This window comes from Centruroides vittatus, unplaced genomic scaffold (genome assembly GCF_030686945.1).
Source record: "Centruroides vittatus isolate TY-2023 unplaced genomic scaffold, ASM3068694v2 contig_651, whole genome shotgun sequence".
Classification (NCBI taxonomy): Eukaryota; Metazoa; Arthropoda; class Arachnida; order Scorpiones; family Buthidae; genus Centruroides; species Centruroides vittatus.
The window spans coordinates 643,778-671,559 of record NW_027122405.1 but is presented as its reverse complement, the minus strand read 5'-3'; the positions used below and the strand labels follow the sequence as shown (position 1 = coordinate 671,559).

The following is a 27,782-nucleotide window of genomic DNA, read 5'->3' as shown; positions in this document are numbered from 1 at the left end:
TAAATATCTCCACAGAATGTGGGTGTGGTCACTCTTAGCTTCATTTCTCCCCATAGACCTTACTGGCATGGGTGTCCCTACCAGGAGCTTATGCTCCAGCCTGCATTGCCCTATGGATCAGTAAAATTACTGGGCTCTCCCACCACGACCAGGTGGTGACCACGGGAGAGTTATTATTATTATTATTATTATTAATGTATTCAAAATGCTGACTCATCTCCTTAATTGATCCTTGAATCAATTATTACATAAGTAATTATTATCTATCAGATAATTTATGAAAAAATTAAAGTATCTGAATTTAAAAAATAGCATAAAAGTTTATTTACTGTATTATAATTTGTTATCTATTTAAAATTGCTACCTTTCATAGTTGAATATAAAATATTTATAGATAGATCTGGATTATGATGAGTGTTGTATATTCTTCATCAATCAGCATAATCCCTGAATTGCTTTATCTGTGAAAATTATTATATTCCAATATATCTTGTATATTTTCTTTCCTACAATTTCTTTTTCTTCCCTAAAATTTTATTTGTAATATTGTACTATGTCTATTTATTAAAAATCTAATTTAATAAGAATTATGCAATTCATAGATAATAGTGGAAAATGTGTAGGGCAAATGAAAGTAATCACATTTGATCAATGGTGTCCAACTTACAATTTGTGAACTAGATACAGCCTATAAATAATTTTTATATAGTCCATGAAGAACATAGACTATAATAGCATTTTTCAAATTAACACTAGTACACAAAATAAAATAATTTACAAATGAATTAATAATGATTACCCTGTAATTTGGAAAATTCCAAATAAATCATAAAAAGAATTAAATAGGCTTATCATATAATTTACCATTCAACACTAAATCAGTAAATTAACATAAACATTTTGAAATTAAAAAAAAAGTCACTAACGCCATGAATAACTATTTTTAGCATGGAGCAATATTTAATGGTTTTTTCAACATGCAAAAATGCAAAATTTCTTTACTACAATAATGATCAAGTAATTTTTTTTTCCTGAAAAAGTATTTAAGAAATGCACCAACTTTCTGTAACAGATAAATATTTTTAGTTTTTGACTGGTTTTTTATTATTATTAATTTTTTTATAACACAACCATATTTTTATAATGTTTTAAAATATATTCTGGCATTAATATGAGGGCTGTTTTTTTTTCAACCCCCAATGGTCCATAAAACAAAGACAAGGGTAAATAACAAAATGAATTTATTACCGAAAGTCAGGTACAAACATGGTTACTTTTCAATATAATCACCGTGAAGATTGAGGCATTTGTCATATCTGTGGATGAGTCTTGCAATCCCCTTTTCATAGAATGTTGCCGCCGGTGACTTGACATGGACCTTAACATTGTTTTGAAGATCGTCATTAGTCTTGAACCTCTGCCCTCTCAGCCACTTTTTCAGTTCAGGGAAGAGGTAGAAGTTATTTGGTGCTAAATAAGGGCTATATGCTGGGTGTTTAAAAGTTCCAATCTGGATGGAAGTCTTCACACTTTAAATGTGTGAAAATGTCTACCTCTTCCTGAACTGAAAAAGTGGCTAGGAGGGCAGAGGTTCGAGATGTTAAGGCCTATGTCAAGTCACTGGCAGCAACATTCTATGAAAAGGGGATTGCAAAACTCATCTACAGATATGACAAGTGCCGCAATCTTCACAGTGATTATATCAAAAAGTAAATGACATTCCAATTTCTCTTTTAAAATACAGTTTTGCTACATTTTAGCTAATTTCTTCAATTAATGTCTATAGGCTTACCTGAGATACTACTACATTTTATTGTAATGCTTTTGTAGCTATTGCTGTATTATTTTTTATATCACAAATTTTCCTGGGACTGCTATAATTTTCCCAAACCTCACAAATGACAATATGCAATCAGACATACTCTGCATCCCTGAAATACTGTATTCACCATTTTGAAATATAAGTTAGAATAGAATTCTGTATCAGAATGAAATTTTTATTCACCATGCAACAGTTATCAATTTAATGCTGACTTTTAGCTAAATCATAAAGCTTATTATTAATAGTAGCATATTAGCCTAAAAATAATAATACAGTAGGACCTTGCCATATTGTGGACTCATCACATGCAGTTTAAAGTTTATGCTGCAGAGACTGGGGGGAAATAATACATAAAATAAAATTTCTTAATTGTCTGCTAAATTTATGACATTTTTTAAGGTGCATGAGGTTTTGCAGCATCTTGCTCTGGGAAAGAATTAATATGGCACATACAGTCTTTGTCCTGAGTTTTTGTTTGTGACATTGTCGTGTGATATCAGTGCTTCTCTTAGTTTCATGTATGCTAATTATTTTTCAAATATGATTTCAAACTGTGATCTAGTAGCACTGATAAACCGAAGAGAAGTCACGGAGAGCAAAAAGTTAAAATTTTAGATGAGAAAAGAAAAAAATCTACTTTCAAAAATTTTTGAAGTTGTTTTATGAATTAAGTATCATGCTATTTATTGTTAATATAGGGTTTATTTGTTTTATTTATATTAAAAAAAATTGTGATAAGTATGTTAGTATAAGAAATACTTAATAATTAATGGAGTTCACTAATTTATATGAATTTTCACTTATGTAGAGGTCTTGGAACATATTTGTTGCATATGGTGAGACATATATAAAAATATACTTTATAAAAATGTAGCAATAACAATAAACTTTGAAAAATGCTTTTTTTTTTTTTAGTTGGTCTGCTACATTAGATGATCATTCATTTGATAGAAATACATTCTGGTATTAAATAAAGTGATTAGTAAACATAGATCATGATATAATGAGTAAGAGCATTTAACAGCTAGTTTGACTTTTTCAGATTATCTCATTAATGTAGAAAAATGTAATGGAAACTGAACAGATTTTACATCATAATTTGTTTGTTAATCTTATATATACACACATACATGCATCAATAATATAGGTCATTTTACACTAATCCATTATTGTTTCAGTTATGTTTTTAATCCTACAGTAGATGCATTATGTTATTTATAGTGAGTGAGCACATTGAATAAAATTGTCATAAATTTTCAAATTTTATTTTTTGATTAAAGAATTTTAATATTAAAATTTTATTTTAAATAAAGTTAAATTAGAATACTTTGAGAATGTTTGCTAATTATAAAATTAATATTTTTAAAATTTTGTTGCTATTTGGGAATGCAGAAATAAAATTAACTTCTGTTTTTGTTCATAATATGATTTTTAAATTACAAAATTCAAAATTACAAATACAAATTACAATTTTGTTCAAATTTCTTTCAATTGATGGTTGTATATAGATTTTAGATTTACAGTGATACCTCGGTTTTCATCGATAATTCGTCCGAAAACAATCATCGAAAACCGAGGCAGTTATTTCCATATGAATCAATGCAAATCCAATTAATTTACATGTTCTAGACAGTCCAAAATACATACCAAAAACACATTTTATAGAGAATTAATGTAGTGTTAAATACTAAAAGCAATAAGAAAGTAATATAAAAAAACAAATCTAAAGGAAAGCAATGGAATTGTTTGGCTAGATGCACAGGGTAATGTCTTGTCTTGTAGAAGCTAGTTGGACATGAGCCTCTAGCCTATATCACCCTGTGGCAAAGGGTGAACCCACGACTGAACTCCCAGTGTTCATTGAATGGAAACATTGGTCATTGGTGGGCCGTCGTGGGGTAATGCTCACAGAACGAGAAATAATGCCACACTGAGCCGGAAACGTGTGGATTGCACTTTGTTTTCGCAAAATTAGCAGCAAAGTCACTTGGGCATGGCGACGAAATCTGAGGCAATCAATGAAAACCGAGACAAGTTTTTCATGAAAAAAATAGACGATAACCAAAGTCAACAAAAACTGAGGTATTACTGTACTACTATATTTTCTTATAACTTAGCAACACTTGGATATTAATTTTTAACTTGTTGAAATATATAAGAAAAGAAAGTTATGAGTGGACATGTGGATTATATTTGTGATTTATTAAGATTTGGCTTTCGATATTTATGATTACTAACCAGATCTTGAATACTTGAAATACCCCTATAAATCAAAAGATATTGAAATTGTATATAACAAAAATATTACTAAATGAATAAGAAGTCTGAAAAATAAATAGCGTCTGTTTATCAAATTTTGAATTATAAGTTGGATTAAAAAGCAATACATTCTAGGTTTAATAGATGAAGCATTGATGTATTCTAAAAGAATTCCGTAAAGTTAGCAAATTTCTTACAGGTATATTTTAAATTGAATTGGGGTTTTATAACTTTATATAAACAGAACTTATTAATTTAATATGTTTGATATGTATTAGTAATGTACAGGGTCTGTTATTATAAGTAGATTGTTGTTAATTTTTGAATATTTTTAAACAAAGTTTCATGTACAAGATTTCAAACAACATATTTTATCATTTATGTTTTGAAAGTAACATTACTCAAGTGATCTTCATTCATGCTCAAACACTTTACATTTTCAAAGTTTGTCATACATAAAGCATTCTCAAGAATGTAATTGATTGCATGATGAATTTTTGTCGTATGAAAAATCTCCACAAAATATTGGAACTCTTAAGACAAAAATTCATCTTGCAATCAACAACATATCCAAGAACATATTGTGCCACTGTATGCATCATAAACTTTGAAAGTGCAAAGAGTGCCTGAGCATGAATGAAGATCACTTGAGTGATGTCATCTTCAAAACATAAATGGTAAACTATGTTGTTTGAAATCTTTTACATGAAAATTAAGTTTAAAATATTTAAAAGCTAATAACTGTTTGTTATAATTGCCTGTTTTCCTGCTGGACCCTGTAGTTTGTAATAATCAATCACATGAATGATATGTGATGCAATCACTAATACTATTCTAATTTTTATTATTAAAAGTTGTTATAATAGAGTGCTGTATATAATATAGATAAAGATGGAGATTGATGTGAAATTTTGTATGATATATCAATCTCAACTCCTAAAAATTTAATACTGTTATTAGTTTCCAGGAAATATCATATACTGATAAATGAATGAAACATTTTTTGTACTAATCAATTTGTGGTTAAGCTATTTGGCATTTGAATAATTCAGTTTTAAAAATAATTGCCTGTTCTAATATAATCTGATGTAGGGAGTGAGCAGTGTATAGGCTATACTTGATATAATTTGAAAATGTTGTTATTGATATTATATATTTGTGTTTTATTAAATTTTTTAAGGAAAATATGCATGAATTATGTAATCTGAGAGACAGAACAAAGTCTGATATTATTTCTGTAAATAATTACATTGATGAAATGAATGATCATATCAGTCAAAAAGAAAAAGACATAGAAGAATTGGAACAAATTATAAAAAAAAAACGTAAGTAAAAATAAATTACTTTTGTGTAAATTTTTTTGATTATGGAACAGAATTTTTTATATGAAAATTACAATTATTGTTTGTAGAAGTAAATTTACTGAATTTCAGTTTTTATCCATAAAAAACATTTAATGACAATCTTTAAACACCGGTATAAAGTCCTATTAATAAGTAAAGTCCAAGTAGACAATTAACAATAATATTTAATGATTATTTTTATTTAGGATATTTATTACAGAAATATACAAAATTTATTACAGAATTATTTAATTATTTATTAATTTATTACAGAAATATCCTAAATATATTATGTTATTCTTAGCTCTTTTTCTAAAGCTATAATAGAGATTTAGCTATAAAATTCAAAAATATTTTACATTTTATTAATTTAGTCTATTTTTGACAAATAAGTATTTATATTATTTTTTTATGCAGTCTATTTTTAAGTGATTTTGAAATGACACGGTTGACAAAAGAAAACTAATCCTCTTTTTATGCAATCAATAATACTTTTACACATAAAAAAAGCACAGTTTATTTGAAAATTTTTAAATTTAACTTTTTGTTAAAATTGTGTTGTCATTAAAAAAGTTACTCTTTTTGTTGAAAGGCTGGTTTTAAAATTACACATTTCTAAATCAAAAGTTCATTTATCTTTTCTACAGTACAGTACTGTATCTACATCAGAGAATACTGTATGTTGATTTTGTTTCTTATGCTACCTTGTGTTTACTATATTTACATATAAATAATGTTAGAATAAAATAAGCTTGTGTTTCTTTTGTAAATTGCTTTTTTTTCATTTCATTAAAGTTATGGATCCTATTAAGCATTTTTCTGCAGGATGTATGTACTGTATATTTTTACGCAGCATTCTTTGGAACATGTCCGTCATGCAAAAAGATGATATGTGTATTATAGTTGTCTAAAAGTAAATATTTGAGAGTTTTTTTTGTGTGTAACATTAAAAAAATTTAAAATTTTTATTTTTATATCATTATTACTATCATGATTAATCATTGTCAATCCATTGCTATATGAAGGTCTTCTCTAATCTTTTTTATTTTTCTTTGTCCAATACTTTGGTTTTCCAATTTATGTCAGCTAGAAGTAACAACATAAAGAAAATAGCTGACATAAATTTATCATTTGAAGTGTTTATCTTGGGTGTTTGATTCTTCATGGGTATTAGTCTAGAATATTTGTATTTTATCTGTTGTCTTGTCTTTTAGCAATGTGTCCAGCCTATTGCCATTTTGAACGTTTGATCCTCTAATATTATATATTCGTTTGATTTCTTATTCAGGTGATTTGCTCTCTGTCTTCTCTTGTAATGCCCAACATGCATTTTTCCATATGTCTTTGTATTGTCTGCAGCCTCTATATTGTTTTGCTTGTTTGTCTCTATGTTTCTGCTCCATAGGTGAGTGCTTGTAGAACACATTGGTTGAATACTTTTTAGGCATAGTAGCAGGCTGCTTTTTAGAATTATGCTATTTTTGCCAAATGTACTCCATCTGACCCTAATTTTTCTGTTTATTTCATTCATGACATTGTTTTTCATAGTTGTTTCTTGTCCCAGGTAGACGTAATTTTATATTTCTTCAATCTCAATTTTGTTTGTCATAATCTTTTTCATAGTAAATTCATTAAACGTTACTTTCATGTTTTTCAGATTCATCTTCAATCCCACTTGAATTAGCCTTTAATCTCTTTTTATAATATATAGTACAAATATACTTTTTACACATACATAGTACATTATTTATTTGAAAGGCTTATCACATGTATATGCTTTCTATACCATTAGATTCTAAGGCTTTCACTACTACAGATGGAAAAACAGTTAAAAGCTTGTTTAAAATCTACAAAGTCAAAACAAAGTGGTAATTCATATTCTTTGTGCAATGAGTTCTCTGATCATTTGAATATGATCTATTTTTGTAAATCCACTTTGGAATCCTGCCTGTTTGTTAGTATTTTAGTAAAGACCTTTTATATATATATATATATATATATATTGATTGGACAAGCTGAAATATCTGTAATTTTATGTGTTCTCTCTTCCCCTTTTTGGAAAGGAGAACCATTAGATTCCATTGTTTCAGTCTTCTGGTACATCAGATTTCTTGAGGCACTGAGTGAAGAGAACTTCTAAGATTCTTCATATTTACCAGTTTCTTTAATAAGATCAACTGATATTCTGTCTTCTCCAGATGATTTTTTCCTTTTTTATCCATTTTGTAGCACTATACTTCATATTTCCTTGAGTTATTTGTTCTGTTTTGTCTATTCTTCTGTCATTACTTATCTTGCTTTTTGGGCTTTGTCCTTATTATATTTGTAGAGCATCTTTAACAATGCAAATAATTTTTTTGCTGTTCCTGGTAGTTCCATTTTTTTTTTTTAGAGTAAAAATTCCTTTTTTTTCAATACAGAGTTTTCATTTAGTTGTTCTCAAACTTTTGTTATTTACAAGTGCATTTGTTACAAGATCACAATTGAAATTCCTGATGTCCTCTGTGATGTGTTTCCTCACTGTTTTACATAGTTCAGCATATTCTACTTTTGATTTTAGATCACTTTTTTTTGCCTTGAATTCTCTGTTCTTCATCAATTCTCTTGTTTTTTCTGTTTTTGTTTTGGTTTCTCCAGTTATTTCTTTCAGCAACTTCTTGTAGGGTTCAGGTTAGTTTTCTGCTCATTGTGTAAATAGGTCTTCAGTACTACTAAAAATTTCAAAGTGGTTCTGTAGTTCTAATAGAAAATTATTTTGGTGTTCCTACACACTTGCCATATTAATGGACTTCCTTTTGATCTTAATAAGCTGTCTTTTTAATTTTTGTGTTCAACAGCAATTTGCATCTCACCATTTTGTGATTACTGCCTGTGTTGAAGTTATTGAAAACTTTGCAGTCATAGATTACAAATTTCTTGTTTGATATGATGTAGATGATTTCATTATTAGTTCCATTTGCACTTTTTCAAGTCTATTTCTTTGTGGTTTCTTCTTGAAGAAGGAATTCATAAAATACAGCTGTTTATACTCTATAAATTTGACAAGTATGCTTTCTCTTTCATATCTAGTGCCATGGTCACAGTTTCTTGTTTTTTTTCAATTCTTGCATTCAAATAACCTATGATTATCTTAAGATAATGATTTCCTTTCTGTTTCATTATTCCTACTTCCTCATAGAAATCTTCAATATCCTCATTAGAATAGCTAGTTGTTGGTGCATGAACTTAGATAATCTGTATTTTGTACAGTTTGACAATCAGGTAACTAATCTTGCTACTCTGTCTGATGAGCTGTCAAACTCAATAATATGACTTTTCCCATTTTCTTGTGAATAAGACAACCTATTCCACTAGTTTTACCATTATCTGTTTCCTCTAGTACAATACATATTCACTATTGAGTTCAATTTTTTTCTTCTCCTTTTCTTATCTCTGCTTATTCTCCTTATTATGCTCTTAAGATATGCCAGTTAATTCTCTCAGCTCCTGTAACCAAACTTCAGAAGATAAGGATTGTCATTGTAAATAGTCAAAGTCATCATTGTATAGCAGCCTGGCCTAACCCAGAGATTCTTAGCACCATAGAAGGAGTGTTCATTTGCCATGTACTAGACAAGGTTACTAATAGTCTATATCAAGTGATGGTGCAGATTGGACTTTGAGTCCTTGCTCCTAGTTGATTTTCTTTAAGTCCTTTATTAAGAGATCCTTTTTAGAAAGCCCATTATTGGTTCAGTCAGGTCCATAATGTTGTGGATGGGACCCAACGTATTCAGACAATCTCCACTTCTAGGGCTTTTATACCCATCCAGATTTGATCCCAGATCCCCAGAGTGGTAGGTTATCACCCTAACTGCTTGACCATCTGGCCATCAAATTTTTGTATTTGAGAATATCTGATATCTATCTAAATTATATATTAAAATTCCGTTTAATAATTTATAGTTATTAAACTAAATGATAATTTCAAATATTAAATTATTGAGATTTTTTAAAAATGAATTCTGGTTTATTTACAACTTATTTTTATATTTCAGTTTTCTCAAACTATTAAATAGAACTAATTTCATAAATTATTGAAGATTTCTGTGTTTAATTGAAATTATTTTGTACTGTTATTTTAACAACAGATTAATGATAAATAAAGTCTATGAATGTGTGACTAATACTTTTTAAATTAAACTATAATTTTTGATGAAAGTTCTTTTTATGGTTTATCTATGTGTGTATTTATACTGTATGACAGAGTTTTTTATAACAAAATTTTACTATTTATATATGCATGTAATTTGAAGAACTTTGTTAAGCCAACATAAATATATACAAATTTGTCTACTACATATAAAAATATTACAGCTTATTTACAATAAATGTAACTTTCTTACATAAAAATGAAAATTTTTGGGCTGCAATTTGAAAAAATTGTAGACTTATAAATTTCCTTATCCTTAATCTCAATAATGGAGTTAGTTAGATGAAAATTGAGATCAGATATGGAAAGCTTGGGCAGGAGGCCCTGATTAGCTATATACGAACTTCTAGATTGCACCAGAAGTCACGTTATTTCAATTAAAAAATCTTCCCTGAAAGCACGACTCTATTGTTGACAGTAAAAGTATGATGTATAGGGGCAAGAAACTACTAATTTGAGATGGAGAAAGTATATTATAAATTAAATATATGATTAAAAATTGCAGCCCAGCATTGTGAAAATGTCACAATAAAATAATTGCTCGTTTAATATATTATCAATTTTGTCAAAAAACAAATTTTATAAGTTTAGAATAAACTTTTCTTTAAGTATTATATATATACTTAAAATTTAATAGTTTTTGCTGACAATTTTAAATAAATTTTCAGCAAAAATTTTTTATACTTTCCAAATATTCATTCTCTACAAGACATTTTTGCCTAACTTATTTTAAATATTTTTTTCCTTATTTTGCATCATTTAGATTTAATCTGTTTGTGTTTTGATTAATATTGTTTTTTGGTATATTGTTGTTGTTATTATTATTTTTTTCATATTTTGCAATATTTATTTTTTTATTATGATAGAGTTAGAACATGATGAATTGAAACCTGAAGTTTCAAATTTGGAGAAAATATTTAATGATCAAGAAATAAGTACTCAGAGTGTTGAATATGTTAATGTTCAGAAATCTTATTTAATTAATAAGATTGACGAAAATAAAGTTCTTATGGAAAAAGCCAAAAAAGCACTTTGGGAAGAAGAAATGACAACAGCTAGTCAAATTCAAAAAGTAAAAAATATTATATTTTTGTTATTTAGAATATTTCAATGTTTGTTTAATTTTCAATTTGTTATGTTATATATTATTTTTTTAAAATTCATTCTATATCTTCACTTAATTAAAAGTTTGTTTATTTATTAAAAAAGATATAAAGTTTTGGTATTTACATTTTTCTAAACTTAATGAAATATTAAAGGAAAAATTTTAACAGTACAGCTATTGCACAATAGTGTTCATATATGTGGACTATATTTTGAGAAGTCTTCCTTTATTTTAGCTACTTTTATAATTAATTATGCCAAATGTATAAGAATAATATGCTAAACATATTATAATGCACTGACTATTTAATGATGGCAGTTTACAGAGTAATATACCAATTTTATATGGATTTTTATTTCTTTCGTTGTAATTAATAATTTAGTTGATTATTATTATGATAGTCAATGCTATCAGAAACATTCCTATTATTTTAACTCCTTTTGTATAGGTTTCTAACTATGATGTAAAGATCTTAATCAGGATATAGATCCTGATAAATTAATTTTCTGTTTAAGCTATTTTATTTTATTTTTAAATTATTAGCTTGGGTAAGTGATAGGATATCATCACTACAAAAATACAAATTCAATAGACAGATTATAAAAAAATTTTTTTTATAATTATTTCTTCAAGATTTATCTTAGCTGAAGAACACATCAAAAAATATAACTCTAGCTTTAATGTTATTGTTTGGTGTTTGGCCAAAGATTGAACTAACTTTGTATTAGTGTATTTGAGTTTTTCAATTTTCTTGAAAGACAGATTTACACACATGCATGCACATACAAGTGACTGACATTTAAGGATTATAACTATTTCTAATTCTACATGATTATAACAACTTTCACTACAACCAGGTCAAGAACTAAATATTGGCTGAAATGAAAGGAAAGGAAGGGAATTCAACAGGGTAAAAGATTACAGAAAATAATAAATATAGGTTTACACTGTATCAGACAAGAGATGCATTGCATTCCTTTTAACAAATATAATAAAAATATATAATAATTTCCACTAAAAATTTTTTACAATTTTTGGTAAAAAACAAACAAAAACTGAGCAAAACAATTCTTATTGTGAATTTTGTGAAATTAACATAAATAGGCATATGTATGACAATTATCCCCAGTTATTTATATTTTCAAAATCTATTTCTATAAGTACAGCAGAATCTCATTTTAACAGATTGCGGAATAAGAGATTTTTTCTCCAGGTTCCACCAAATCAGTGTAATTTTACCATAACTTTGATAATGGATTTTTCTAGCTCCATCTTTGGTAAACATTGTAATTTTTTAATCTTTAATAATTGGATGTTTCTGGATAATTGCATGCTGTGCAAACTATATGCATAATTATCACAGTTCTTACTGTTAACATTGTAGTTGCACATTAGTGCTTTCCTGTAACATGTTGATTAGTGGAGGAAAACTACTACTGGCTTAACACTTCCAGATATGCACACTGTGTGCAACAAAGGTTTGCTACACCTTTCTTGCAGACACATGTTTGGGAATATCATACCTTGAAATCATGCTTGTATAACAGTAACATTTTGTACTGATGATGTCACCAAAAGAAGCCCAGAAACGTCTTGTCATCACAGCATCATCAAAGCAAACCAAGATGGATGAGTTTTTTTTAATACATTGTGAAGTGCTAATGATCATATGTACTTTGTTACTTTTTGGCTTATAATGTATACAGTCTCTGTCTGCTTTGTTACAGCATAATGTGCGATCTTGTGATATACATGTTTATATAAAATGAAGGATAGAAATTTCAAGAGATTGAATAATTTCAATACAGATGTTTTTTTTACATAGAAGGTTTAAAAAACAAAAAAATTTTTTAGTAACAGATATTTTCCTGGGAGTGCAAGAAATCTGTTGTTTGTGATATAACAGATTTTTGACATTCTGAGCAATCTGTTAAAACAAGATTCTACTGTATTATTTTATTATAAGTAGAAGCATGCAGTTTCAATTTGATAAATCTTGTTTGAAGAATATGATGATTTTAGAATTTTAATTCTAAGGTTAAAGATTTTTTTTTTTCACATTTTCTATCTGAAAAGAGAAGGTACAAAATAATTGAAAGACTTTGGTATAATAGTTAAAGTCATAGATGATTCATAACATAACATAAAGTCTTTTTACATAATTCATCTTTAAAATCATTTTTTCTCTTTCTCATTGATTAAATATTGTAGCTCCATTAATAATGTCAATGTACGTACTTTGTGGTAGTATTTACAATGTGTGATTTGTGTAGATAGACTGAAACTGGATGAGTCCAAATAAAGACGACAAACTTTCATCTAGCAAGAAACTATTACAAATTGACATTTTCAACTGCTTCAATAAGCTGTTATCGGGTTTAAACTGAAAAATATATATATATATATTTTTTTCTTTAGTTCAAAACTGGTGATGATCCATCAATCAGTCAAAAATGTTAATTTGTAATAATTTCATGTTGGATTGAAGTTTGTTTTTTTAATTCTAAATTAAATATGGATACAGTGCATAATCTAGTTATATTATTTATGTAATAAAGCTACAAAAAATCTTCAATATTAATATAAATTTAACACACTAAAAACCTTTTTTATATCCCAGTACGAATACCTTTAAATAAAAACTAATGTTTTCAACCAAAAACTTGGTCTTTGTCAGGCTATTGACCAGTAAAAAATTGGAACAACGTGTTTAAAATTATTTTGAATTCCAAATTATTTAAAAATTGGAAACTAATTTTCTGCCGTACATGCTACTGAAGTGATAAAAATATTGTTACATCCTGACAAATAAATAATACAATGTATTTGCTGGTGTAGAAACGTTAGCAACATGCTAGTGTTGTTTACGCTTTTTCTCATAGCACCACCTCCACGCATACAAATATTGGCGGAATCTTTCGCATTAATACAGTTGCTGGCCAGGCAGGCTTTGTATATTTCCAACGCTTCAAGGTTGCAAAGGTGTTGAATCTGATCTGACATTTTTACCAATTTGGCTCTATGGAGGTCGGCTTGTATTTCAGGGTCTGTGGCATAGGCAGCTAGGACAGTGGTATTCCTTTGGTTAGCGATATCATACACATTGTCCTGTATTCTTTTGCTTAGTGAGCGCTTTGTGGAACCAATATATACTAGATCTTGCTGGAATCTGTGGTCTCTGAGAGGAACCATATAGACACCAGGTGCTCGACTTTCCTCTGTTCTGTCTTTGTCATTACATAACAGTCCATATATGGTGTTAGATCTCTTATATGTGATCTTTGTGCCTTTATGGTTAGCAATTTCTTTATAAATGGAACTTAGGTGTTGGTTGTATTGCACCACTGTACATGATGGTTGCTACTACGATTATGGGTGTCTACCTGTGTGCTATGTGTGTGGCATGCCGTTAGTAGGTTGGCGTACCTGCGCGATAAATTATGTACCGTGTTTCGCCCATGCCCGTGCTTTACCGCTATGTTTTCAATGCACTTTAATTCTGCCACAATATCCTCCCATCTAGTGTGGTGTGTGTACACCCTTCTAGTTAGCGAACGGAATGCAGAGATCTTGTAAGAAAAAGGGTCTGCAGAGTTTGATGGAATAAATACTGGTATGTAGCAAGGTTTGTAATGTATGCTGGTTTGCAATCTGTCTGCATCAAGACAAAAGTTGACATCTAGGAAATGTGCATTTGTGTCACTCTTCTGCTCCAGTTCGACAGTAAGGCCATATGTGTTGTTGTTCATGTATTCCATGAAATCATTTACGTTGGGCTCAGTCTTCCAAAGAATGCAGAAGTCATCTACCCACTTTTTATAAACTAGGATGTCGGTAGGAATAGAGGTAAGACCTTTTGCTCCAATTGTCGAACAACTAATTCACACAAGTCCCCCGAGATGGGGCTGCCCATAGGTACACCCTGTTTTTGTAAATACATAGAGTTGTTGAAGCGAAAGAATGAGGTATAGCATAAGAGGTGCATTAGCTCTAATATAATGCGCATCTGCCGCTCTGCAGCTTAGTAACAGATTCCTGAGTGCACAGAAGCATGGTTGTACTTTAATCAATGGGTATAGGGAGACAAAATCAAAGACAGTAATGCATGCAACATCTGTTGTCTTAACTTTGTCATAAATCCATGCGCTAACTAGAAGGGTGTACACACACCACACTAGATGGGAGGATATTGTGGCAGAATTAAAGTGCATTGAAAACATAGCGGTAAAGCACGGGCATGGGCGAAACACTGTACATAATTTATCGCACAGGTACGCCAAACTGCTAACGGCACGCCACACACATAGCACACAGGTAGACACCCATAATCGTAGTAGCAACCATCATGCACAGTGGTGCAATACAACCAACACCTAAGTTCCATTTATAAAGAAATTGCTAACCATAAAGGCACAAAGATCACATATAAGAGATCTAACACAATATATGGACTGTTACGTAATGACAAAGACAGAACAGAGGAAAGTCGAGCACCTGGTGTCTATATGGTTCCTCTCAGAGACCACAGATTCCAGCAAGATCTAGTATATATTGGTTCCACAAAGCGCTCACTAAGCAAAAGAATACAGGACAATGGGTAAGATATCGCCAACCAAAGAAATACCACTGTCCTAGCTGCCAAGCCACAGACCCTGAAATACAAGCCAACCTCCTACAGCCAAATTGGTAAAAATGTCAGATCAGGTTCAATACCTTTGCAACCTTGAAGCATTGGAAATATACAAAGCTGTCCTGGCCAGCAACTGTATTAATGCAAAAGATGCTGCCAATATTTTGTATGCGTGGAGGTGGTGCTATGAGAAAAAGCGTAAACAACACTAGCATGTTGCTAACGTTTCTACACCAGCAAATACATTGTATTATTTATTTGTCAGGATGTAACAATATTTTTATCACTTCAGTAGCATATACGGCGAAAATTAGTTTCCAATTTTTAAATAATTTGGAATTCAAAATAATTTTAAACACGTTGTTCCAATTTTATACTGGTCAATAGCCTGACAAAGACCAGGTTTTTAGTTGAAAACATTAGTTTTTATTTAAAGCTATTCATACTGGGATATAAAAAAGGTTTTTAGTGTGTTGATTTATCCTTTCCAGGGATTGTATGAGAAGTTGGTTTTAATATAAATTTATTTCAAATTTAAATTTGTTTAAAAATTTTTAATTTTTAAATATAAAAATATGCAGTGTTTATACAAAATATAAGAAACTAGATACAGATGCATTTAAAAATACACAATAACAATAACAAACTTTTCAGCTACTTCAAAAACGATATTTCGATTAATAGGGTAGATGTACCAGTTCTGGCCAGAAAACAAATTTAACTTAAAAATATAATCACCACATATTCAAATCTGTCCAATGAAACAAACTTTTATTGTTAACTGTTCACACAGTTAACAATAAAAGTTTGTTTCATTTGTGATTATATTTTTAAGTTAAATTTGATTTTCTGGCCAGAACTGGTACTATCAGCTACTTCATAAACGATATTTCGATTAATATAGTTAAATTGTTAATTTTTGTCATATTATTAATGTCAATTTAAAAATATGAGTTCAAGGTTTATAAAATTTAAAACATGTTACTTATGTAATAATGAATGATAAAAAAAATGAGCATATGTATATATAATTATATATTTTATTTATATTTAGGTCCAAAATAAATGTTCTGAATTTAACAAAGTATTTCAACAGTTCAGAATGGAAGTAAAAACTCATTACAGAGTGGAACTTCCAGAATTTGAATTTAATCCTTCTGCTAATTCACTGCAATATAATGTTTGGATTGAAAATATCAATCCAAAATTACTTGACAGTGAAACAAGGATAAAAAATATAACAGTTAAGAATGAAAATTTATGGTTAGAACAACAAAATTTGAAAAAAGAAGTAAGTTTTTAATACTTTAAAAGGTTTATTTATTTTTTATTTATTTCAATTATAAAAATAATTATTTTTATGATTTTATCATATAAGATATAATAATGTAATTCTCATACAATAATTATTATTGCCTTGTTCTTATTTCAATTCTTATTGTATTTGTCAACTTGGACGTAAATTATTAATAGGACTGTTTAACAGTCCTATTAATAATTTACGTCCAAGTCGGACAAATGTAATAATAATTTTCATACAGATTATTTTGTAATATGTCTAAATGCAGTTGAACTGTAGTGCACTTAGTTGTAATGTATAATACAAGAAATATAATAAATTTAAATCATTTAGTACTTCAATATCAAAAATACATTTTGGTTAGATAACTTCTTAGAACTTGTTTCATTAAATTCTGTTATAAAAGGAAAATGAATGCAATATATCAATTTTTTTTTTTATGTAACAAATTGAATATGTAATTATATATCTGATTTGATATTTTATTTTGTAATTGTATAGCTACAGTATACCCTCAATTTAATGGACTTCAGATTTAATGAACAAAAATTATTTCTGTTCTAAACTAATGACTTATAACCATGTGTTCGAATTTATTACACTACATAGTGTTTAAGCAACAAACATTTTTATTTGTGGGTAGATCACTTGATGAACATTATAATAATATTTGTCGGAACGAAATGACAACTAATACTTGACTTCATGCATTCCTTGTCAACATTATAATTCTAGAATGAGTTGTCCAATCTTGATGAAATTTTCTAGGATGACTCATCATCACTCAAGGATGAACTGACTGAAATTTCAACTTTCAGAAATGATTTATTTTTGTAGAACTGGAGATAGGGGTCAAAACAAAGATCGCGTTTTCTTCAGTATGGATCCGTTTTGACAGTTGAAATTTTAATCAGTTTATCCTTGAGTGATGATGAGTTGTCCTAGAAAATTTCATCAAGATTGGACAACTCATTCTAGAGTTATAATGTTGACAAGGAATGCATGAAGTCAAATGTTAGTCACTTCTTGCACGCATGTGTAGAAGCATCATCTAGTGGTCAGAAAATATGACAAGCATTAAAACGGTAATTTTGAAAGGTAAATGTTATCGCTAACTAGATACACAACAAATATAAAGAATCTTTATAGAATAATAAGTTTAAAAAAAGTTTTCTTTTTAAAATGTGGAGCAGCAGCGATCAATATTGATGGCTTTATGATCCATTCTACGATCTCCTTTGTCTTCCTATCGTTAGTACGAAATTTCGATCTTAAATGGAGAAGCTGCACAGAGATTCCAGACTGAGATGAAGTCGCTCAAATTCATCATCATCAATGAAATGTCAATGATTGGTGCAAGAATGCTTTACATGATGAGAGAAGATTGAGGGAGATAAACCCCGAGAAAGATGAGCCGTTTGGTGGATTCTTTATCTATTTGTTTGGTGATTTTTGTCAGCTTCCTCCTGTTAAAGATACTCCTCTCTACTTGAGTGTTTTTTATAATGTAATGTCCCAACAAGGTACTTGTTGGGACATTATAAAAATTATCCCAACAATGTCCCAACAAGGACCTTGTTGGGACATTGCATTACATTTGCATTGGATTCTTTTGAGAAGTTCATCGAAACTTAGTAATTCTCATAGACAAAATAGCGCAGATAGTTCTTTCACAGATGTCTTACAACATCTAGCTTTGGGTGATTTCTCTGATACAGATCTGAACATTCTGACGACAAGAAATCGAGCCTATTTATCCAGAGATGAACTTGATCAGTTCCAAACGGCAGTAGAGTTATATCCAACAAATGAGTAAGTTAAACAAAGCAACGAAGACTACTTGCAGTCAATTGGATGCCCTCTTGCTTATATAGCATCTGAAAACACTCCAGATATTGCCCTGCCTTTGTCCAAAGATGACTCAGCTCTTGGTCTCTCCAAGTATTTGAATCTCTCAGTTAATGCCAGAATCATGCTGAGAGTCAACTTATGGGTGTAAGGAGGTCTTGTCAATGGTTCAATAGGAATTATACGCTACATTATATATGCTCCTAATGCTTGTTCTCTAGCTCTTCCTCTGTTTATTTTAGTGGAATTCGATAGCTATCGGGGACCTTTCATCTATGGTAATCTGTTTCCAATAATCCCCATAACATGCTCTTTGAATGATGGCAGTATATTGTGATCTCGTAGACAGTTTCCCCTTACCTTAGCATATTCGATGACTATACATAAATCACAGGGATTAACTCTTCCAAAAATCAAAATAGATATAGGGAAAAAAAGAGACAGCTATTGGTCTTACCTATGTTACATTGAGTCGAGTGAAAAAAATAACTGACTCAGTATTTTTAAAGAGTTACAATAAAGATTGCTACGAGTCAACCTGTAAGTCCAAGGCCCATAGTGATAGACAGAATTTCATGAGACATTGGCATAGCAATTAATTAATGGCTTATTCTGACCTTATATTTGTACCTTTAAATGATCCAATAGAAATCAAATATATTGTTGAGAACAAATGATTCTTTGTTTCTTTTTTTCCTCATAATCTAGAAAATAAAGGTGTGAGCAGCTTTGTTCTGACAACACACTGATACAGCGTTACTTAACTAGTTTAATCATGTTTATATATCATAACAACATTTTAATGCATCCTGTACTTTATAAATTTGTTATTACATGTTTTTAAACACATTCAATTTAATGAACTTTTGGCAATAGCAAACATTTCTTTCCCTAATTATTCTATTAAATTGAGAGTCTACTGTATTTTATATAATTTATTGCTTCTGACAGACTGCCTTGAAGGCAGTTAACTCTTGTTGGTTCACTTTAACACTTGACTGGGAATGCTGTTTGTCTCTTTGACTTTGAACTGGCTGCTTTCAATTGAGTTGGGAATAGCTGGCAATATAAGAGCTGATTTGCTGGTATGAATCAGTTTGCTTCATACCTTTTTATTGGGCCCAAGTCAGTTGTTTGTATTTCTTTTAATACGTTTTATAGAGTTGTAAAAGATGACTAATTCTAGTCATTTAGAACAGTGAAGGAAAACTCCCAGTCTAAAGAGACATTTTGGCAGACATTGATGGACTCTGAACTTTAAATGTCAAGATCTGTCACCTGTACAGATATGCATGTGTGGCTCATGTAACAGATCTGAATTTTTCTCAAATTTCATTAACTGATTGCTCCGTTTCATCAGAAATTCCATTTAACAATGGAGGAAGAACTCACAGCAGTTCTAAAATGTTTGTGGTGAACTTTATCTTTTGTTTTTTTTTTTTTTCATCACACCGGATATAGGTTCTTGGAGTATGTTATTTAATACATCCCGGTGTTTTGTGGTGTTGTTTGTTAAAAATAGTTTTTTAAAGTACAGACCTAATGATAGTCATCTTAAATGATTTATTATGAAGTTTTCTGTAAGAGTATTTATAATTTTGAAAACTTTAAAGCTGCTTTTGAAATATTTTTATTTTATGTTATACATTATTTTAATATAATAAAATATTTATTTTTCATATATTATGTGAAGTTTTAGTACAGATATATTTTAGAGATGATATGATAAAATATATTATTGATATTTCCATTATTTTTTTTCAGTTGGCTATGCAAAATGCTGAATTGCATTTATCACTACAAGTTTTTGAAACGAAACTGGAACAACAACAAAAGTTACAGGATGCTAGAAGACAGGTATTTATCAAATAATAAACAATATTCTCAATTTTAAAAATTTTTTGCCAGAAAATGATTAAGTTTAAAATTAAAAATGAAGATCAAGTTTGTTGGAAAAACAGTTACATTTATTCACTTTCATTGCTCTGAAATACAACTTTTGACATCCGACATTTCTTTGTAGGCTCTCTGGCCACCAAAATTTTAAAAAATTTCTTTAAAAACAATGAAAAAACATCTGACTAAAAACAACACTTTAAAATCAGAGCTGAAACACTGTAGATGTTATCTTTCTTTTCCATCCATACCATACCATTCATCTATACTTGGTCTTCAATTTTAATTTTAAAAATGAACAATATATTGATTGAATTCAGCCAGATTTATAGTGAGAAATGGCCCTGACAGATTGCCTATGAAAAATTCTTGAAATTGCTTGCCTAGATTAGATTCCAGATTCCAGAGCAGTGGACTGACACTTTAACTGCCTTGGTTATTTCAGTTTTGATATTTAAATTATTGAATTGATTTAAAGATAAACTATTTCAAATTATCATTTATATTTATTATACAATTATATACTTTGTTTGGTTTGAATTTTTAATATTTTAAATTACCAGCTTTTTAAAATTACCTTTGAAAAGATGCATACACTTATATGTTGTGTATATTTTCTTTTCAAAACATGCAAAGAGGGTTACATATATATATATAATCTGTTTTGTTAAAATCTATGAATATAAATTCAATTTTGAGTATGCAATTAAGTTTTAAAATCAAGTTAAAATTTTCAAAAAAAATTTCGAACAAAACCATTTTTAATGATATCTGACTTATGAATATCTTTAATTGAAAATACAATATACATTTAATATTTATATGTGAATAATCACTATATAATTTTGTGGATCATTTTGATTTATTTACTTTTTATTCAGATATTACTATTTTAATATGATTTACTTGATATAATATATTATATTAATGTACTGTACCATGTTTCTTATTAGCATAATTAATATTTTCTTATTCTTATTAGCATTCTTATTAGCGTAATTAAATTAGACTGATTAATTATGCTAATTAATCACTCTAATTTAAGTATACCAATTCAAATTCTCAATCAGTAAAGAAATGATAATTTATAAATTTATTATTACTATCGTTATAGTTATATAATGGCAAACTATTAATAAAAAAATGGCCTTACTTTTGAGCTAACATTATAATTACATTAAAATGAAGATTACCAAATGAAGAAGACTACACATAATATAATTATGTCAATGGAAGCAGATGCTTAAAAATATTAATAAATCTTTTATATTGATATTTTAATAAAGATGAATATTTTTTCAATTTGAAGATGTTGCATATCTTCAAACTGAGAAAAGTAAAACACTTCTAACGAGTGATAAATACAGTTTTGGAAAATATGTAAGCTTCTATTTTCAGTTTAAAAATTTTCTAAACTCTATTATATCATTATCACATATTTATATCAAAACATAAATTAATATTTTAAAATACTATTTATCAGATACGGTTAAACTGTGTTAAAGAGATTTAAAATATTCGCACTTTGTATTAATGAGACTTATATTAACTTTCATCCAAGCGTGTCAGGTTTCGGGATGTCACTTGGCATGATGTATCCACTGGTACATAAAGCAAATTAATACAATTTTTATATTTTTGTTTTTTATATATATGCTTGATTATGATTATATCTTCGATTTTTTTTTATATCTACTATCTAAAAGTATAAAATACTTGTGAGTTTAAAAAACTGACGGATTTTTATTTATATTTTCTGTATTTTGATCTGTAAATGCAAAAAACTAAACTTATCAAATACCATCTCACTATAAATAATTTCAACATTTACTTATTCACATCAGGGTAGTTAAATTTTACAGGATTGTATTATTTTTTAACTTCAGGGTAGTAAAGCCGAATAGTTTATACAACAATAGTGGAAACTCTCATGAATTAGCATGTACCATAGTAACAACAGCACAAACTAGTGACATCTGGTGGTTTGTGTAGAACACTAACACTGCAAAAGTCTGACAAAACTTGCAAAAATGCCACAAAATAAATATTTTATCATCTTTTTGTCTTTATTTTATTATCTTAAAACATGAATTATAATTCTATTTAGTAGGAGATGTGATGGATAGTGATTTAAAGGAAGGAATAGTCTGTTACAAAAGTATAGGAACACCACAAATTTTTTTTTTTTCAAAATTTATTTAAATTTTTGAAAAACAGTTTTATATGTTTTAAAACAATTACAAAAATATCATTTTCAAGCTTTTTATTTTTAAACAATAATATAATAGAAGTTATCACAGTTTTTCAGTTTTTACTTGTTACAAAAGTATAGGTACACTTTCTAAAATTACATAATAATAATTTTTAAATATATTTTAAACACTTTTAATATTTGGTTTCACCCCCTTTGGCTACAGTTACTTGTAAAATTCTGTTAGGCATGGAGTTTATTAACGTTTTTAATTGTTCATCCTTAATTTCATCCCATGCATCTATTCTTGCAATTTTCAATTGATTTACAGATTCATATTGTTTCTCATTTTGATAAACAATGGTTACTAAAATTCCCTATAAATATTCAATGGGATTTAAATCTGGACTATGTGAAAGCCAGTCAATTACATCAACATTTTCTTTTTTAAACCAATTTTTTGTTGACATTGAGGCATGAATGGGAACATTATCTTGTTGAAACTACCATTTATGACAGGGGTGGCCAATGTTTTGCGATACCATGTGCCAATTTTTTTGACAGACAAGTTCAGATGCGCCATATAACTCAAACACTTTTTATGCCGTCTTACATTCATTGTTAGGGGTTGGTAAATAGAGATAAGAATAAATCTGCTTCGCTTAGAGGAGCAAAAGGAATAACTTAATCACGCAGTTAAATTAATTAATTTATGCCAGTTTATTGAAGCACTAATTTACAATACTCAGCAATGATATCCTGTATGAGAGGGTGATTGCTTCATGATGGTGCTATGGCTGCCAGAGTCTCATTTGGTGAAGATTACTCTGCACCACATTTGTTGGCACTGAGAACGAGATTAGCTTGGAACTTGGATCTGTCTGTTCTTTCTGCTTGCTAGAAGGAGTCCTGGTCCCGGCATATGTTTAATAACCTGTTTAATATATAATAGAAGTATGTTTATGGATATAATTAACTTTTTAAAATGATTTAATTATTGTATGTAAAACAATATCTATTACAGCACATACACATTACTCACCATTAATGAAACTTTTGAGCCTGTTTGGATTTCGCTAGTTTTTTAATGTTTAGTGTTAAATTTGTTACTGAGAGCAGCAGAGAATTCTTCAAATTTGAATCAGTTATTTGCGATCTTGTTTTACTTTTAATCAATTTCATTGATGAAAATGCTTGTTCGCATCTGAATGTCATTCCAAAGCGACATATATAATTTTTTCCAAATTTTCTTAGCTCTGGAAAATGTTCACATGGTAATGATTGCCAGAAATTAATTATGTCAGATGCATTTTGATCTGGAAAAAGCTCATCAAATTTGCTTTTTAAGAATGAATTTGTTTTTAAATCAATCAGTTCCATTTGTATGTTACTAGGCATCTGCATTATGTTTTGTTCACTAAGTGAAAATGGGTTTATAAAAGTGAGAATGCAGTTTTTTTTCTTTAGCAAAATCATGAAAACGATTTTCAAATGTCCCTTGCAATATCTTAATTTTTTCAATACATTTGATCAAATTGCTATTATTCTTAGCACATTCACTCTTTTAAGCATGGAAATTGACTCAAATCTTCATTTTCTAACTGAGAGATGAACAGTTTTAATTTCATTTCAAATGTTCTGATGCTATTTACTAAGCTAGGAAATAATTTATTCTTGCTTTGTAGTTTTAAATTTAAATCATTCTGGTGGCTAGTAATATCAACTAAAAATGCCAAATCAAATAGCCAGTTGTTGAACCCAAAAGGGTTCTTTCATCAGGTAATTCATTTTCCTGTTCTAAAAAATTAGAAACAGCATTTTCAATTTCCAAAATCTACTCAAAACCTGCCCTCTAGATAGCCAGTGCACTTCACAATGAAGGTTAAGATCACCATATTCCAAATCTAACAATTCACAATATTCTTCGAATTCTCGTCTGTTTAATGCTCTTGCTCTAATTTTATTCACGCATTTAATAACCGGTAACATAACATGTTGCATATTTAAAGTTTTGGCACACAGTCTCTCTTGGTGTATAATGCAATGATATTTTAGTATAGGACTATTTGAAACATTTTCAAGCAAAGTTACAGTGCCATTGACTTTACCTATCATTGATGGTGCTCCATCAGTACACACACTAATGAGTTTGCTACAATCTAATTTTAGATTTTCTAGGCATGATTTTACTTTTTCAAATATGTCTGATCCTCTTGTTTTACCATGCAATGACTCCAGACTGGCGAGTTCTTCAAAGACCTTAAAATTATCATCAATTCCTCTTATAAAAATGTTTAACTGTGCAACATCAGATATGTGTGTTGATTCATCCAAAGCTAGAGAAAAGAAAGTACAAGAATGGACAAGGTCTTCCAATTGCTGGGATACATCTTGAGAGAGTTCCTCAATATGTCTCAAACTGTCTGCGTTGATATACAATGGTAAAAGAGTTGAGAGGGCTGTCCTTCTTTCAATTAACTTTATTATCAAGATGGCGTGCAAATATTTGAAGACAAGGCTTAACAATTTCTTCTCCATCAGAAAAAGGTTTCTTTTTTTTCGCCAATGCTAAAGCAATTTCATATGATGCTTCTGTCATTGCTGAGTCTTCACAACTTACTTTAGCAGATATATTTTGTCTTCTTCTGATTTCTTCCTTTTTCTTACTCACATATTCTTTTTGCAACTCAGATCCAAGAACAAACTTCATTTTTTTTCTGTGTTTTCTAGTGTCTATTAAGATCATGTCTTCTATTATGTGAAAAAGTACTTTCACAAACAATGCAAAACGGTTTTCCTGATGAATTTGCTATAAATAATAACTCATTTTCCCACTGTTCATTAAATTCACGCCTACTATCATTTCCTGTGCTTTTTTTAGTCATTTTATTTTGCACTGTAATGGATAAAAGGAATTTTAGAAAACATAGAAAAGTATAGTACAAAACTCTAAAAAAATGTTGAAATAGAACAAACACTTACATACATCGTGTCACACAAAATAAAAAAAAAAAAACACAACCACACAAAACGCTCTCGCAAAAACTCTGTTTCCAAACTGGACACCACCAGGGCTCACTCAGAACTAGTGTTGCCAAATGTTTTTAGTGTTTGTAAACAAAAATTTTTTTAAAGTAGCCAATCCCTAAAAAATTCTTTTAATAACCCAAGATTTGACTATAAAATTTAAAAAAAAACCATTCATGATTTTCCGGCAATAACTTTAATCACAATAAATGTTTTTGGCCATTACATGCCTGTAAACTGATAGGCAATAAAGATTGTAAGACTCAAAATACATGCATACACTGTAATTTACTATGTGGAGAACACTCATTTTATCTGCAAAGTAGATTGTAACGAATTGTGCAACAAATGAACTTGCCAAGACAGACTATAAAAAATTAATTTTTCTATGTAATATTCTTAATCGCATAGAAGCTAAATCTAGCAATGTTGTGGCGCTTCAGTCAGTTCTGACTGAAGCGCCACTTGGAATCGTCCAATGCGCCACGTTTTGGCCACCCCCTGATTTATGACTTCCAATTAATGCACCAAATGTAATCATATTTTTTGTCAACAAATACTAAACCAGTTTTACTCCCATCCATCCCATTTAACTCTGAAACCACCCCAAATCATTACATACCGAGCCCCTTGTTGCAGCTTATTTTAACTCTGCTTTCTCTTCTTAAATCATGCTAATAATATGAAAACCCATCAGGGCCATCTAATTTAAATTTCTTCTCATCACTAAACATTATTTTTTGCCATTCTTCAGTCCATCTCATCTTGTCTTTAGCCCAGTTTAAATGCATTGATTTGTGTTTAACAGTTAAAGGTGGTTTCAACTTCATTTTTAAATATTTTACATTGTCATTGTTTTGTAAAGTTCTCCAAACAGTTGCATGAGATACATCTACTGGTAATTCAGCAGCAGCTTGCCTTGTTGACATGTTTTTATTAGTTATAAGCTTCAAAACTTGTCTCTCATTCCTGGATGTTAAACATTTAGGCTGTCCTGACTTTCTTTTTTTGCCCATAATTTTTACTTTGTTGGAATACATATTGAATAGCATTCATAGATCTATTTACAGCAGCAGCAATTTGCTTCAGAGATTTGTCTGAACCACTCAAATAATAAATTTTATGTATTTCTTGTTCCTGAAGTGCAGTTCCATGTGGCATTGTTGGAAATGTTTATATAACATTCAATAAAACATTTAGAAAAGCCACCATGACAGTTAAAAATGATGACATTTCACCTTAGTCATGATAATTTTAATTATTATTATGATAAATTAATTTTTAAGAGACTTTTAAGTGGTGTACCTATACTTTTGCAACACATCAAAAAATGAATATTTGTGAAAAAAAATTTACACTTCTTTATGAAATGTAAAAAACCTGATAAAATAATTAAAATAATGATAAAAAATAATAATATTTTCAGTAATAATTTCAAAATAAATTTTGAAAAAACAAAATTTATAGTGTTCCTATACTTTTGTAACAGACTGTAATAGCAATAAAACAAATCAAATGCAATAAGAGTCAGATTTTTTAAATTAAAATCTGAGGTTTTAATTTTTAGTTATTTAAATAAAATGTTTTTACATTCAATTAAAACACATTGAACACAAATCTATCATGTATATCAAAATGCATTATTTTCTGGGCAGCTGTTGCTGCTGTTTCTACATCAAGTGACATTTTTCTACATTTGAAGGTTTTACTTTTCTTTTCTTGGGGCTGCTTCTCATCATGCTCTGTTTGGCATTATAAATTAATAGTGAGGGTACTGCACCAGGCCAGATCCTGTAACATATGAAAAACAAGTTTTTAGTCAAGTGCAATGGTAGGAAACTAAATAAAATCTGTGTGGACAATTAGCGATAAGTTCAAATATTAGATTGTAAACTTTAATTTGGTGAGATGAAGAAAAAAATAGGTAAAGAACACCATTAAATTATATTAAGTGAACAAATAATATACAATTTTACATACTCTTGGCTTAAAAGAGATTTTTGTTTCTAAAATCTTTTTCACTAAAATGGTCAGAATACAACATAATTTCTATTTAAATATTCTGGCTTCTTTTGGTTTCAAAATCTCATCTAAATCGATCCTTCTGCTCTTAATAACCCACTGAGTGTATCTGAAAATCAATATAAATACAAATGTTGAATGATACAA

At 29.2% G+C, this 27,782-nt stretch overlaps 1 protein-coding gene across 1 annotated transcript in view; it reads left to right on the top strand.

Moving 5' to 3' along the window:
• Positions 1–27,782, top strand: part of LOC136979886 (kinetochore protein NDC80 homolog) — a 74,883-nt gene that overhangs the window by 31,172 nt on the left and 15,929 nt on the right. The window contains exons 9-12 of the mRNA XM_067275911.1: positions 5,262–5,406; positions 10,483–10,688; positions 16,406–16,642; positions 20,264–20,356. Of these exons, the coding sequence (XP_067132012.1) occupies positions 5,262–5,406; positions 10,483–10,688; positions 16,406–16,642; positions 20,264–20,356 (681 nt within the window). The remainder of the gene's footprint in view (positions 1–5,261; positions 5,407–10,482; positions 10,689–16,405; positions 16,643–20,263; positions 20,357–27,782) is intronic.